General features: G+C 36.7%; 1 protein-coding gene across 4 annotated transcripts in view; it reads right to left on the bottom strand.

Annotated features, from left to right (window-relative positions):
• Nucleotides 1–247: 247 nt before the first annotated feature.
• KHDRBS3 (KH domain containing, RNA binding, signal transduction associated 3) overlaps nt 248–13,471 on the bottom strand; it is an 83,928-nt gene continuing 70,704 nt past the window's right edge. For 3 of the 4 annotated variants that reach the window (XM_014965512.1, XM_014965513.1, XM_014965514.1), the window contains 2 exons: nt 8,727–8,785; nt 4,195–4,802 (listed from right to left, as the gene is read on the bottom strand). In XM_014965512.1, coding sequence (XP_014820998.1) covers nt 4,711–4,802; nt 8,727–8,785 — 151 coding nt within the window. In that variant the 3' untranslated portion in view covers nt 4,195–4,710. Of the gene's footprint in view, nt 480–3,228; nt 3,286–4,194; nt 4,803–8,726; nt 8,786–13,471 lie in introns of those variants that run through there. The other variant, XR_001414449.1, reaches the window with a different exon arrangement.

Below are 13,471 nucleotides of genomic sequence, written 5' to 3'. Positions count from 1 at the left end.
ATCGTTTCTACCCAAGAGTCTTGCTTTGAGTAGACCTGGTTACAATTGGCTATGAAGAAAAGCTTCAGCGTAAAACACCAATCTTCGTTTTAACTTATCCATGTTGGTTCCTAGATTAGACAAGCTAATTCCAAAAGCATTTAAATTCTAGTCATGAGACTTCACACGCTCTCTTACACTTGCTGCATAAGGCTAAAAAGAAATACTAAAGGAACATGAAGTTGCATTATTGCTTTATAAGAGGAACTTAAGATGAAAATTCTTTATTGAGCTCCAAATAAAACATTGTAGCATCACTGAACAATTAAGAGTTTAAATATACAGTTATTTTAAAAAGTGTATAGTGTTATACACTTTAAGGCTTTAATACAAGAAACAAAGAATAGGGGTTTTGTACTCCGCAGCCCATCTCGTTGTTGTCCAGGCACACGGGTAAGTACAATGCTCTAAGCAGTCTGTAATTAACATGGCAGAAGTTCCTGAAAAAGAGCAAAATAGAATTTATTTGTATACATCCCGACACCAGCAACTATGAACTCACTGAAGACTGTCAGTTATAAGCAGTGGGATCAAGCAATTATGCATATCATAAATGTATGTCGATTTATGGAAACCATTGCAGAAACCACCATCATTGAAATTCAGTGCAAATGTGATAAAAGGGTTCAATAAAGGCAAATTAATGATATGGTTAGTTATAATCGTTAACATCACTTGTTTGACAAGTAACACAGAAATTGACCTGTGTTGGAACACAAAATCCTACTAGAATGGATAAATACTCCTGGATTAGCTTGTCACAAAAAAAGGCTACCTTCAACATTGTTGGTTGGTGGTTTGTTTTTTTTTTAATCTAGGAACCTTTTTAGATCATTATTCCCTCTCTTCAAAACCTAAAGGATTTTTTTGCATAGATTACTCCAAAGGAAAAAAAAAACAAACAAAAATTGCAATAGCAGAACACAAAGCTAATGCATGTTATTTCAGTAACTGTCAAGAGAAGTTTTGTACTGCAGGTGTGTTTCTAAGGCTGTCTAGTACCGGCTGTTTGAACTGATGTAGCTGATTGTGTACACATGTATAGGACACGAGAATTCATACACTTGTTTTCAAAGTTATGAAAACACATTTTCTTAGGAGAAATAAGATGTATCAATGTGGAGCACTGGAAGAAGGAATCATAGAATAACCTGGTTAGAGGTGGAAGGGATCACTGAGTTCCAACCCCCCTGCCCTGGCAGGGACACCTCCCACAACCCTCCCATCAGATTGTTCAAAGCCCCATCCAGCCTGGCCTTGAACCCCTCCAGGGACAGGGCATCCACAGTGTCTCAGGGCAACCTGTTCCAGTGTCTCACCACCCTCACAGGAAATAATTTTTTCCTCATATCTAATCTAAATCTCCCCTCTTTCAATTTTAAACCATTACCTCTTTTCCTATTGCCACACCCTCTGATAGAGAGTCCCTCCCCATCTTTCCTGTCGCCTCCTTTAGGTACTGGAAGGCTGACTTAATGGATTTAAAATTCATACCACTATCATGCAAAATAAGCAGACTTTTTTCTTAGATGTATCAAATCTTGCAACTCATTAAAAGAACAAACAAAATTAGACTAGAATGGTTAACTTTTTGTCAAGGTGGGACACGCAGCTACTTAGGGTAACACATGGCCATAGACTACTCCATCTTCTGTCACAGGCACATCTGGGCCATGATCAAACCAATCCCTTCTGACCATGGATGGCTGTGCTCTTAGGAGGGATATTTTTCTTTTCATTCCCTCATGTGACCTGCAACATCCAGTCATGTGACATTGTCACACCAGGATGCACCCAAGCAGCCTCTGTGTGATTTGACAAGGACACACTGTTTTCCAGCCCCCAAAGGGTACCTGGGACAATTTAAGGATTTATAGGACTCCAGGGCAGAGTAGCAGAAAAGCAGCACAAACACATACTGATACATCCAGCCTCCACAGAGCAGGCATTAAGGAAAGATGGCAGAAGAAAAAAAAAGAGCTGGATAAATATTACAGAAGATTGAATTCACGTCTGATTCTTATTCATCTGCCAGCCAGCTCTGTTACTAGATATTTTGGTTTCAACTTATCAAGTTTCTTTGTATGTGGTTAATATACACTTCATATTTCCAAATGAAAACCTGTTATGACTTATGAAACTCGTCATATTATGTGATTTAAGATGTGAGCAGAAATAGAGATTTGGCCAATTCCATCATAAATATTTTTAAAAGATATTTATATACTCTGTTTTGTCATAGCAGTTCTAGCAGCTGGTATCCAGTCTTTGCCCTCTGAGCCCCAGAGGGCAGAAATCCTCTCCGAGCTCTCCTAACCTTAATTGAGTCCTTTGCTTTAAATCTTTAAAATACTCTCTAAAATTGGTCTAAAGCCATTTTGTATGTACAAAAAGTTTCTCTAGCCTGTGACAGCAGTCTCTTAAATTTACTGTGGTATATAGAGGCCCTGCAACGTATGCAATATTTCAAAGTATAGCGCTCTATTCATCTAAGACATGTCAACTAAAGGCACTGAGATCATGAGGTTAGCAGGAAGAATTACCATTTCAGGTAGGAAATAAAAGAAAAAATCTGTTCTATTTAAAATATAGACAATCTGAGCATAAACACAGCTAAATTATTTCTGACTTTATATATTGAATTCACCAGTAATAACAGAGCTAGCTATTCTTCAGCTAATGTTTCTCTGTGGACTTGTCCTCCTTTGTGCCAAAAATCAGCGTGTTCCTTGTGCAGAAATGCTTGCCTTAAAAATCATTCTACAAAATGCTTTCTTCAGCTGGAAGACCATTTTAGAGACGTTTGCTGACCAGATTAGAGTTTAAGTTCTCATTTGAACACTGCTAGCATAAAATAACATTCATTTTCTTTTACCTTCCTCTGCCCAATGAAATCCTCAATTGGTTGAAAAGTTGTTAAAGCAACACGTACCTTTCAATAAACAAACAGCCAGAGGACAGTGTCCACACACTGGGACAGTTTAGTGTCCTGTTTAATGACAGTTTAAAACTATGACTTTCCCCACCAGAACTCAACATAGCCAATGATTTTTGCTGGCCCCCAGCTCAGTACCTGTAATCATGGTGTAAATTAAAGAATTTGATAATTATTGTGTATAAAGAATTAAGGACCTGACCAAAAGCTCCATTATTTCTCTAGTAATTTCACAGATGAGTAAAGATACCTACCAAAGCATCAGAAGATTAAGGTTTTTGTTCTCTTGGCTGTCCAAGGAGGTGGGTTTCCTGACAAGAGAAAAGAAAAAGATATTTTTACTAAATTTCAAAGACTTTCAAATAAAAACTAAAGAAAACAATATAAATCAAACTATAATAAAAGCTTAATGAGCAACAAAAAGCTTTAGATAACATCTGTAATGTTTAAGTTACTAGAATTTATGGAAAAAATAATATATTACAAACTACTGGTTATGAGGTTTTACAGTTGTTTAATAGGGAATAGTTTGTCCAAATTTAACTAGCTAAGCTAAGGCTTTTTAGATTACTAACACAAATTAAACGTTTTAAAATGAGAATTTAGGTGTCCTTAAAGTCTTTCCTGCATTCTAAAAGGAAACTTTCGAGATTGTATCCTCCCTGTTTTTATTGGTTATATTAAGATAAATTAAGTGAGATTAAAATCTTATTTGATTTATTTACCTTTGCAAATGAAGACCGTTTTAAGGGTTACACATCCTCTGCCTCTGACGAAAGCGACCTCAATTAGTCAAGTCAGAAAGTCTTTAAAAGCTTTGTGTTTATTGCTTCCAGCACGGAGCGAGGTGGTCATTAAGGTACCAAAATTCTCATAAAAATTCCAAAGTTGCACTAGTGAAAAAACGCTCAACAAGATGAAAACTAGTCACATCTTTTTCAGTAAAATTCAGTAGCTATTTTTAACCATTTTTAACAAAAATATTTTGATTTAATGTGGCACTCAAGCAGATCCATACCATTTGGATACTTTAAACAGCATTTATATCTACTGTAAGTATATATATACATTTAGGTTTATACCATGTTTTTAAAGAAGTCGCGCAATGTTTAATATGAGCCTTTTATGCTGAGAACTGTTAAACGTATTTCTCCCTGTTTACTACTATTTATGAAGTTTTATTATAAGATAAAGCATAAAATTAATCTCACACACACTGATTTTCTTTCAAAAGTTTATTTAGTATCAAGCAAGGGTAAAACTTTGCTTAACACTACAGAACATTTCAAGACTTGAGTTACAAAATACCACATTATTTGCATTTGTAATTTGCTTCCCTTTTTACGCATGTTTGCAAAGAGAATACTAGCAAATGGCTGAAAATAAAAACTAAAAACTAAATTGTTGAAAACCTTTAAAATAAAAGGTTACGCTTATGTTAAAAGAATGGACTAACATATTTAGTAAACCTATTTTTTGTTTAACACTAGTTAATCAAAGGTTATTTTTTTTGATCACCTATTTTTTCAAATACAGTTTGGAAATAACAAAGTTCCTCGTTTTACATATCTTGCTGTCCCGGTTGTTCTTTCAACAAAATATTTTAAGTTCAGTCCATCCATTCAGATTTTTAAGCGCTTTGATTTAATAAAAAGGGATTGTTCATAGAAAAAATTACTTTGAACAGTATACAGGACTGGTGGAGATTGGATATTTCACAACATCAGACAGTACAATCAGTATCTGGCATATGGCTGGTCTCTGTAGACTCCTTTTGTTGTCCTTGCAGAAGGTGCCTTGTGTCTCGAGTTGGTCCATTCTTCTTGCCCTACAAGAAGGGAAAATAGAGTTAGACCCCTTCCAGTGTTCTCAGATGCTATACTTTTTTTTCCTTAATTGTGAATTAGATAGTGACATCTTATTTTCTGGAACCAAGGTGTACAAAGTGAAGTCTAACGCTTGATCAAAAAAATATCTGGGTATAACACATCTATGATTTATGACCCCACAATGTTTTTTCAACACATAACAGCAGGGACTGTGACAGCAAAAATATTTAGGGCTCTGGCATTCAGCTGGATCTGCTTGTTGCAAATGCACAGAAATGCCAGCTATCGTAGCAGACCTACAAATAATTATGCTTGGATGAAGTGAATGGAGAATATGAATTATGTATAAGCAAATAAGCTACCCTCAGAAATAAGTTGCTTTGCATCAGTACCAATTTAGGCTTAATTCAAATATGCAATCCAATACTGAAAAGCCTCAAGTATCACTACAAACACCTGTGGCTTCTAATAATCTAGGGGCAATATTTGACTTCACTGTAAACATCCACTTCCTTTAAAATGCAAGAACTAGGAAGGCAGATTATAAAAAAAGAAATTAAAGGGGCAAGGGAGTTGTTGTTTGAATTTTGACAATAAAATAAGTTTTTCAAAAACTTGTGCTGTATTTACTGCTTTATAATCCTACCACATCTTAGCAGTAATGAATGTTAACAAAAAGTAGCAAAGTTTTGTCTTAATAAATGAGAATCAGACCTACTGTGCCACACATTTACAACAAAAGAGAAGACACAGGACCAAATGCAGCATATAATGCAATAGTACTTGGGACACTTCATAAACAAACCAGAGTACTGCCCCTGAGAGGAAAAAAAAACCAGAACCAAAACCAATAAAAGCCAAAAAGCAAACACCCCTGAAAACAGTGTGTTGCTTCCCGGTCTGCTTTTGGAGAATTGCCCTGCCCTAAGCAGACAGGTCTCCAACTGAACCCACTGTAATCCAGAAACTAAGGACGGAATCCAAATGACCAGGTATGGTAATACGAGATGTAATCATCACTTTATCTTTTTAGTCAATTAAAAAAATAAAAAAAATAAACAGTCAAAAAACCCCAGACTTTGAATGGTACAGTAACTTCCTCAGACAGTAGATATCTGAAATTAGGTGATGAGAATCCTGTAAGTCAAGGGTCCAATTTCACGAACTCTTTGTAAGTCTCATCCTCTCTATTTTTTAAAAATTAGGTGGTTGCCTGAAGACGACAAGGTAAAAGGACCAAGTTCAAGTTTGGTGTAAAGCTGAAAGAATTAAACTTGTACCTCAGACAAATTCCACAGGAATTGGGTAACATAACACACATGAGGAACAGCTTCTTGTGCTGCTTCATCACAGAGAAAGCAAGGCTTATATTAAGCAAGGAAAAGAACCTCAGCCTTACAGTAAAGGCAGCTGGCTGAGGGGTAAGAATTAAAGAATATCCTAGATTTAAGCACCACTGCAAGGAACCATTTACACGTAAAAAGTAGTCAGGTTACAGGTTAAGGGGAATACTTGGTCTTTTTCAAGCAATTGGCCAAATCAGTAGGGTAAAGGGTCACCTTTATCAGTTTTCTTTCTGTTGCCATTCAGGGGTCTGAATCCTACCCCCAAACCCATTATTCTTCCTATATCCTCTGAATTGGCACTTGAGCTTCTCAAAAGAGGAAAAGTTCAGGTACTTCCTAGGAAACCACTTCCCCCTGGCCATCAGTAGGCAACTATCCTGGGGTATATTAAAAAAAAACATTGCCAGCAGGTCAAGGGATGTCATCCTCCACACTACTCTGCCCTGATGAGGCCACATCTGAAGTACTGTGTCCAGTTCTGGGCACCCAGTTCAAGAAGGACAGGGAACTACTTGGACAGAGTGCAGCAGAGGGCTACAAAGAGATCAAGGGAAGGATCACCTCTACTATGAGGAAAGGCTGAGAGCCTTGGGTCTGTTTAGACTGGAGAAGAAAAGACAGAGGGGATCTCATCAATTCTTATCAATATCTAAAGGATGAGTGCAAAGGGGATGGGGTTAGGGTCTTCTCAGTGGTACCCGGGGACAGGACAAGGGGCAACAGACACAAAGTGGAACACAGGAAATTCCTTCTCAACATAAGGAAAAGCTTTTTTACTTTGAGGGTGACAGAGCCCTGGAACAGGATGCCCAGAAAGGGTGTGGAGTCTCCTTCTTTGGAGACATTCAAAACCCACCTGGATGCGTTCCTGTCCAGGCTGTTCTGGGTGACCCTGCAGCAGGGTTGGACTAGATGATCTCCAAAGGTCCCTTCCAACCCCTACCATTCTGTAACTCTCTCATTCAGTGATCTGCTCACCATGCAGTCTTATGACTTCTAGTTCAAGGCTCCTAATGTTCTTACATATTATAAGCTGGTTTTTAGTATCTAACTCTGCATTTAAGGATGTACTTGAGAGTCAGCTAGTTAAGAAATAATGTGTAACAATTTGCAAGTGCAAAAACTTCAGTGGCTGTAACCCCTAATCATTCTTCAAGGTATTTATAGTCTCTCAACTTGAGTAAATACATCCCTTAGTATTCTGAGTGGCTGTGCTTTGATAAATAGAAAACCAATTTTACATGCAAAAGCACTTAAATGCAAACACATTTTCAGCCTTAAATACTGCAATCCACATTTATCCACATTTTTCCCCATCAGTCAACTCTGTCTACATTAAGCAGTTTCATACATTTTTTCACCCCCATCAATTTTGCATTCATGAAATAGTCTCAGAAATATCAGGCTTGTAATGGCAAATGGTATATTTTAATGCTGAAATAAAGATTTAAGCAATATATCTATCAAGACCAATTGAAAGTGCTGGGGGACAGAGGAATTTCAAGTGACCTCTTTTTTGATGAGCTGACTTCTCCCTTAAGCAAAATAATTAGTTTAAGCAGACTACATTGAGCAAACTTCTGTATTAGGTGCATTTATCATAACAACTTAGTTGAGGTCATTTTACTTTAAACAGGAACTGCTTCCTGCTGAAACTCCAAATGGAGTTCAAGAAATACACCATGGAAAGTTTTAAGTGGAGCTCTAAAAAAAACCAACATCACTGAAGCATCCATTCTGTAGGATTACAACCTTTTTTACGCTAGTTACTAACAATCAAATGTTTGATATTTGAGTGATCTAGATTATATTCCTGTGATCTCTAGCCAGAGATTTAACATTTATCCCTTAAGCAAAGGTGCCCTTTAACATGCTTTATGTTTCTAATCCGTAACAGATTTCTTTAATTAAACCTGTCACTAGCACACTTCTAGCTTAAAAAAATGTGATCTTTACTACTGGCATATGTTTTTTGCTTCATTAAGCATTGTTTTGTCTCCATATGAGTAACCCACTGCCCTCTTGTCTATTAGCTACCTAAAGTACTTCCATAACCTTTACATAATGACTCCCTGCTTGACTTCACAAGACTGATGCATGAAAATGAGCTAACACAAAAAGACCATGCAAGTCTAAGATGCACTCCATTAGGCCCTGATTCAGGTGAGAACTTCGATATATTTTTACCTGGTACCAACTTCCAAGGCCAGTTGTGCCACACTAGAAGCGTTTGCTTCCAGGTGCAAACAGCTCCTGAAAAGAGGTCCTACACCCCCATTTTTTCCCCCTGAAATCTCATCTCAAATGGGATGTGAGAAGAGTATCTGAAGCATGATTTACATATTTCTTATTATTTCTACGACTTTATTTTCACATGACTTTGTTAGCTATGTTAGACCACAGAAACCTCCTTTGGTATTTCTCTCAACAACCAAATAAGGAGCTCTGTGACAGTGCAGAATCCCTGAACAGCTGTTACCCACTGCAGAGCTGAAGCTTGCCTTTACAGAATTTCTTCTTTGATTATTTTTTCAAGAGTCTACTTCTGTAGTCAGTTAGCTCATAAAAGGTACTCACCATAAGAGTCATATGTTTCTTCACTCAGTCCATGGCCATAGTCATAGTAATCTGCTCCACTGTACGGGAGAAAGAAAGCAGGAAGAACAACAAAAAATAAAGTAGTTATATTTTACAAAGCAATGGTCATTACATATTGTACCTCTGAAAAGAAGAAAGCTTGAAGGATATAGACATGCCCTATGGTAACAAAGGTGAGCATCGTGTGACATAGCTTAGGTCCTGTTTATTCATTAACTAGAAGATAAACTAAATCATATTTACCTTAGCTGTTTTTTTTTCAGTACTGAGCCCCTGGTCCACAATGTAAATGCAGATATGGGAATTTTATATTTAAAATTATAGCTAGGAAGGCTGAAGATCTTACAAGTGCCAATGAAAGAACAGGAGGTGCAGATACTGAACCAACCATGTGTCATATAAACTTCTCTTCATTACCTACTGCTGCCCAATATTTTGCCTTTGCATCTTTGAATTCACTGATAAAAATGCAATAAAGTCAAGCAACTTGCTGATCGGAGGGTTATATAGGTGCTATACGTGTAGGTTCCAGTGTCCACAAAGTAAAAAAAGTGTGCACGTATGTAAATGCTATCATTTTAATAGGAAGACAAGAAACAACAATAGTAGCTAAATTAAAAACAGAAAACTGCAAGTGTTAGGATTCAAAAGTATGTAGGAATACCAGAACCATGGCCTAAACCAGTCCTGCATTTCATAACAGCATTTCTATTTGTATTAAGACCCCTGAATGGAAACTGAAGGACAAGCCTTATTACATACTAATTTTCCATTAGGCTTTCATATTTCATGTAACTATGTACAGTCTTTTACATAGTTGACAGAACTAAAGACTATTAGAAATGCTTGTAGCATATCAAAAGCAAGTCTTTTAATTGTTTTTTTTTTTTTTTCCCTTTTTTTTCTAACCACAATCAGACCCAGGGCTGATAATATTTGGAAAATTCTCTACAAACTGACAAGACCAAGTCTTTACCTTCTAAGGGAAAAGGAAACCACTAATAAATGATCACTAACAAGTGTTTTCTATTATTGACAGAACGTTTCTAACATTAGATTGCTAACAAAATAAAAACCAGAGAGAAAAAAAGTTTACAGCCTTAATGTGAATTAGCAGGTAAAGGATTAATATAAAATAATACATCACAATTACTTCCTAATTGACACAAGACAAAGATCCTTTGTAGTGTTTGGGTTTTGGTTTGGGTTCATGGTTTGTTTTTTTTTAAAAATAAGTCCTAAATCCCAGAAATAATTCAGGCCAGAAACAATACAGTTCTGGTGTTTGCAAATGCTTATGTAAAAAAAATGTGAGTATTTTTTTATTGCTAGTATAAGCCTTCCTAACCAAAAACTTAACTAGAATGCACTATGAATACCCACTAAGAAGTATCTGTATAGAACCAAAATGTTATCTGCGGTTTGTCAGTCCATGTGATGAGGACCCCAGAATAACAACAGCAAAGTTTGAAGCACAAGAAACAACATAATTTTGCCCTGCAGCAGCCAGTGATAAAATAGTCTTTATTCTGACAACTAACTTAAAACTGACATTCACTATTCTTCCACACAGTACTTGGTTATTTTAAGGCTGTCATCAAGTTTAGAAGTCTATAGCAGCTGAGCCCTATCCCCATATCTGTCTGTCCTGTCAGAATGACTTTTGCAGGGTTTCATTTTGTAGACCTAAAATATCTAATAAACAAAAAAATGACTCATTTTACAACACGTAAATTGCAAAGCAAATAAACATCAGAAAGAAAAAAATCTTTTACTTATCCAGAAAGTATATCATGACCCATCTTTATTAATGGACAAACCCTTCAAAATCAATAATCTCTCCAAAAAGCACAAGCTATAATGTGAAGTAATGTTGCCTGGTGCAATCCAATACTCTCTACTCCAAGCAATTTCATTTGTGCTCTATGAACATCAACATTCTTGCTATTCAACTGTACATAAACAAATGCAAAACTTCAGATAAGACAACTTAAAGGCTATGACCCAAAGAAAAGGATACATACAGACAGCTGTAAGGAGTTCCGGGTGAAAAAGAAAACATTTTAAAACACAGACTATTTTTAGTAGTCTGCATAGCCCTTGGAGTTCACAGTTAAAAAAAAAAAAAAAAATCCAGATAACAGAGGTTTTTGGGGAGGAAATACAGAAAAATCTAATAGTGTATAGGAAGTTACAGCTTACAGAACTGGGTTTTTTCCAAAGCAATCACCTGCTAAAAGGAAGCCTCGTCAAAGGAACCTGCAATATCAAACTTCTTAGTAAAAATGTACATTTTAATTCATTAACTGAGATAGAGGTCAATTATCTTGAGGAATTAAGTAGCTCTATGAAATAATTCTTCCTCTGGACAGAAGGTTTGATATCAAGGATGCTTTTAAAACAAAAGTTGACATCTATGTATTTTTTTTTATGGATGTTCTCTGGCATCTTGGTATTCTGACTGAAGACTACTCAAACTCTGGATTTCCCTTTAACAGGAAATTCTGGAAGGGAAACCCTTTTCTTCCTTTCATTAGCTCTTGTAAAAAGAAGAGCAAAACCACAAAACAGGTTTGTTCTTTACCTCATGTATCTCCCTCCAATGGCTTGGAAGGATTAGCAAACAACAATAACCTTGACAATTGTGTCAGTTTTAACTGCTGAGGTCTGGGCATTAATTCTACAATGCTTAAAGCAAGTGTGAAGTGAGGCTTCAGTTTAAATAAGGCCAGGAGGAAGTGCCTGTTTTCTCAGTCTAAGAAACACCCTGAGACAGAGAAGAGCAACCTCAGATTTTAGCACTGCATCACTGATGAAGTAAAGCCCTAGAGAAGGTTTATTTATCTAGTAAAACAGGACTGGGAAGCTTCCTACCATTTTTCTAGAACCACTGTGCTACAAGAATGTCTTGAAATACTTTAGAGGTTTTCAACATAAGATTTCAAAGGTCTTATGGAATATGACCTGAATTTCTCAGGCTTTTCCACTAAGCTGATTGTTTCTGAAAGTATCTTGATGAACCATAATAGAAGAACAAATCTGTATAAAAAGAAATAGCTGTAACTGCTCTTGAAATGTTTAAGACTTAAGGAACTCTTACTTTTTATACTATATTAACTATTAGCTAATTCTGCATAGAGATGTTGGGATATTCTCTTGGGAGAGATGGCAGACTTTCAACTTAACACTCATGAAGATAATAGAATAGGTCATTAGGCTATTTTTGGGACAATCCTAGCACAGGCACCCCAACCACACAGTGTAAATTTTCTATAGTATTTCCAAAAATCCATAAATGTAAACAAAATACACTGATTAATGAATGTGATTGTCACAGCCCTTTAGATTTGATACAGGCACCTTTAGAATCAGCATTATGCCGTTTCTGTGTTTGAAACAGAAGTAGTATGGCAGGGAGCCTCGTAACGATCACTGTAGTGAAGCTTCTCTTATCTTCACAGTTGTCTTGAACATTGAGTATCTGTTCTTAATGTTTCTGTGGATCACTACAACAAATATTCTGTAACCCAGCTAACAGCAGAATAACATAAAACCAGGATAGCAAGAGGAGATTCATATTTTTTCTGTCTCAGATTTTTATTTAACACCCAATTCTGCCACTTCTTAGAAGAAACTTTCTGTACATACTCTCATCCCTGCATCAGTCAATGTCTGTAAAACAGATAATGATCTCAGAAAACAACTGAGACCTATAAGTAAAAGTTTAGTAAAATATAGAAAAAAATGACGCAATCTTCCTTTAATTATATCCCGTTGTACTCTCATACGAGTAATACAAATAGCAAGTCTATTACCTATAATCCTAAAAGACAGAGTGCCCCCTCAAGGATTCCCTTAGCTATCACTATTTAGAAATCACTTTTTATGGCAGAAGTTGTGATAAATTTCACTTCTGAAGCATAGAAAAATGCCCAGAGGAATCTGCATTCTGGTGCTACCTACCAGGCACAGCACCATACAGATTTCCCTGAAGCTAATGGTCACACAATCTGAAGTGTCCAGTTACTGCTGCCTGTGAACTCATTCAGCATTCCCCACCCCACGTCCCATCTCTCCAAACAGGAAAGGTAAATGGCAAGTAGCAGAGGTGGCTGAAGCACCCAGTACAAACAAGGCTTCTTCTCAGGAAGAGCAGCAGGCAGCTTCACCTTGAAACTAGGAATAGAATTCAGCAACAATCAATTCCTAATTATGAAAAATGCTAAGTAAAATGTCAAAAATCCACTACATCAAACAAGGAAGCACGAGCAGAAAAAAATTAAAAACTCAGGTGGCCTAAATACCAGCATTTTGGTTCAGGCTGTGAATTAGAGCCAAGCCCCTGCCATCCCCACAACACATCTGTCTGGTTGGCAAAACAGTTTGGGCTAAGTGAACTAGAATTAGAGGAAACTAAACTAGGAGTCTTAAACTATCCAAGTGTGCACCAAGTGTATTCCAGCTGCTAAATGGAGAACAGAGATGCAAACCAACACAAGCACAAACATTAATATTGGAAAATGATGCATTTTATTCTTTTTCCCCTCTAAACAGACCAGACAACTCAGAACAGCGGAAGCAGCAGAGAATAATGAAGACCTGACAGGAATGGGTGAATCTTTAGACTATCCACTGCAATACTGGAAAGAGCTGTGGTTATTATTCCATCTAATTTTCAGTTATCCCTCTTGAGTCCTGCATAAGATGTTGGTAGAGATCCAAGA

Source organism: Calidris pugnax, unplaced genomic scaffold (assembly GCF_001431845.1).
Source record: "Calidris pugnax isolate Ruff unplaced genomic scaffold, ASM143184v1 scaffold41, whole genome shotgun sequence".
Classification (NCBI taxonomy): Eukaryota; Metazoa; Chordata; class Aves; order Charadriiformes; family Scolopacidae; genus Calidris; species Calidris pugnax.
Note: the sequence above shows the minus strand (reverse complement) of the source record. Positions and strands in the feature narration are given on the sequence as shown.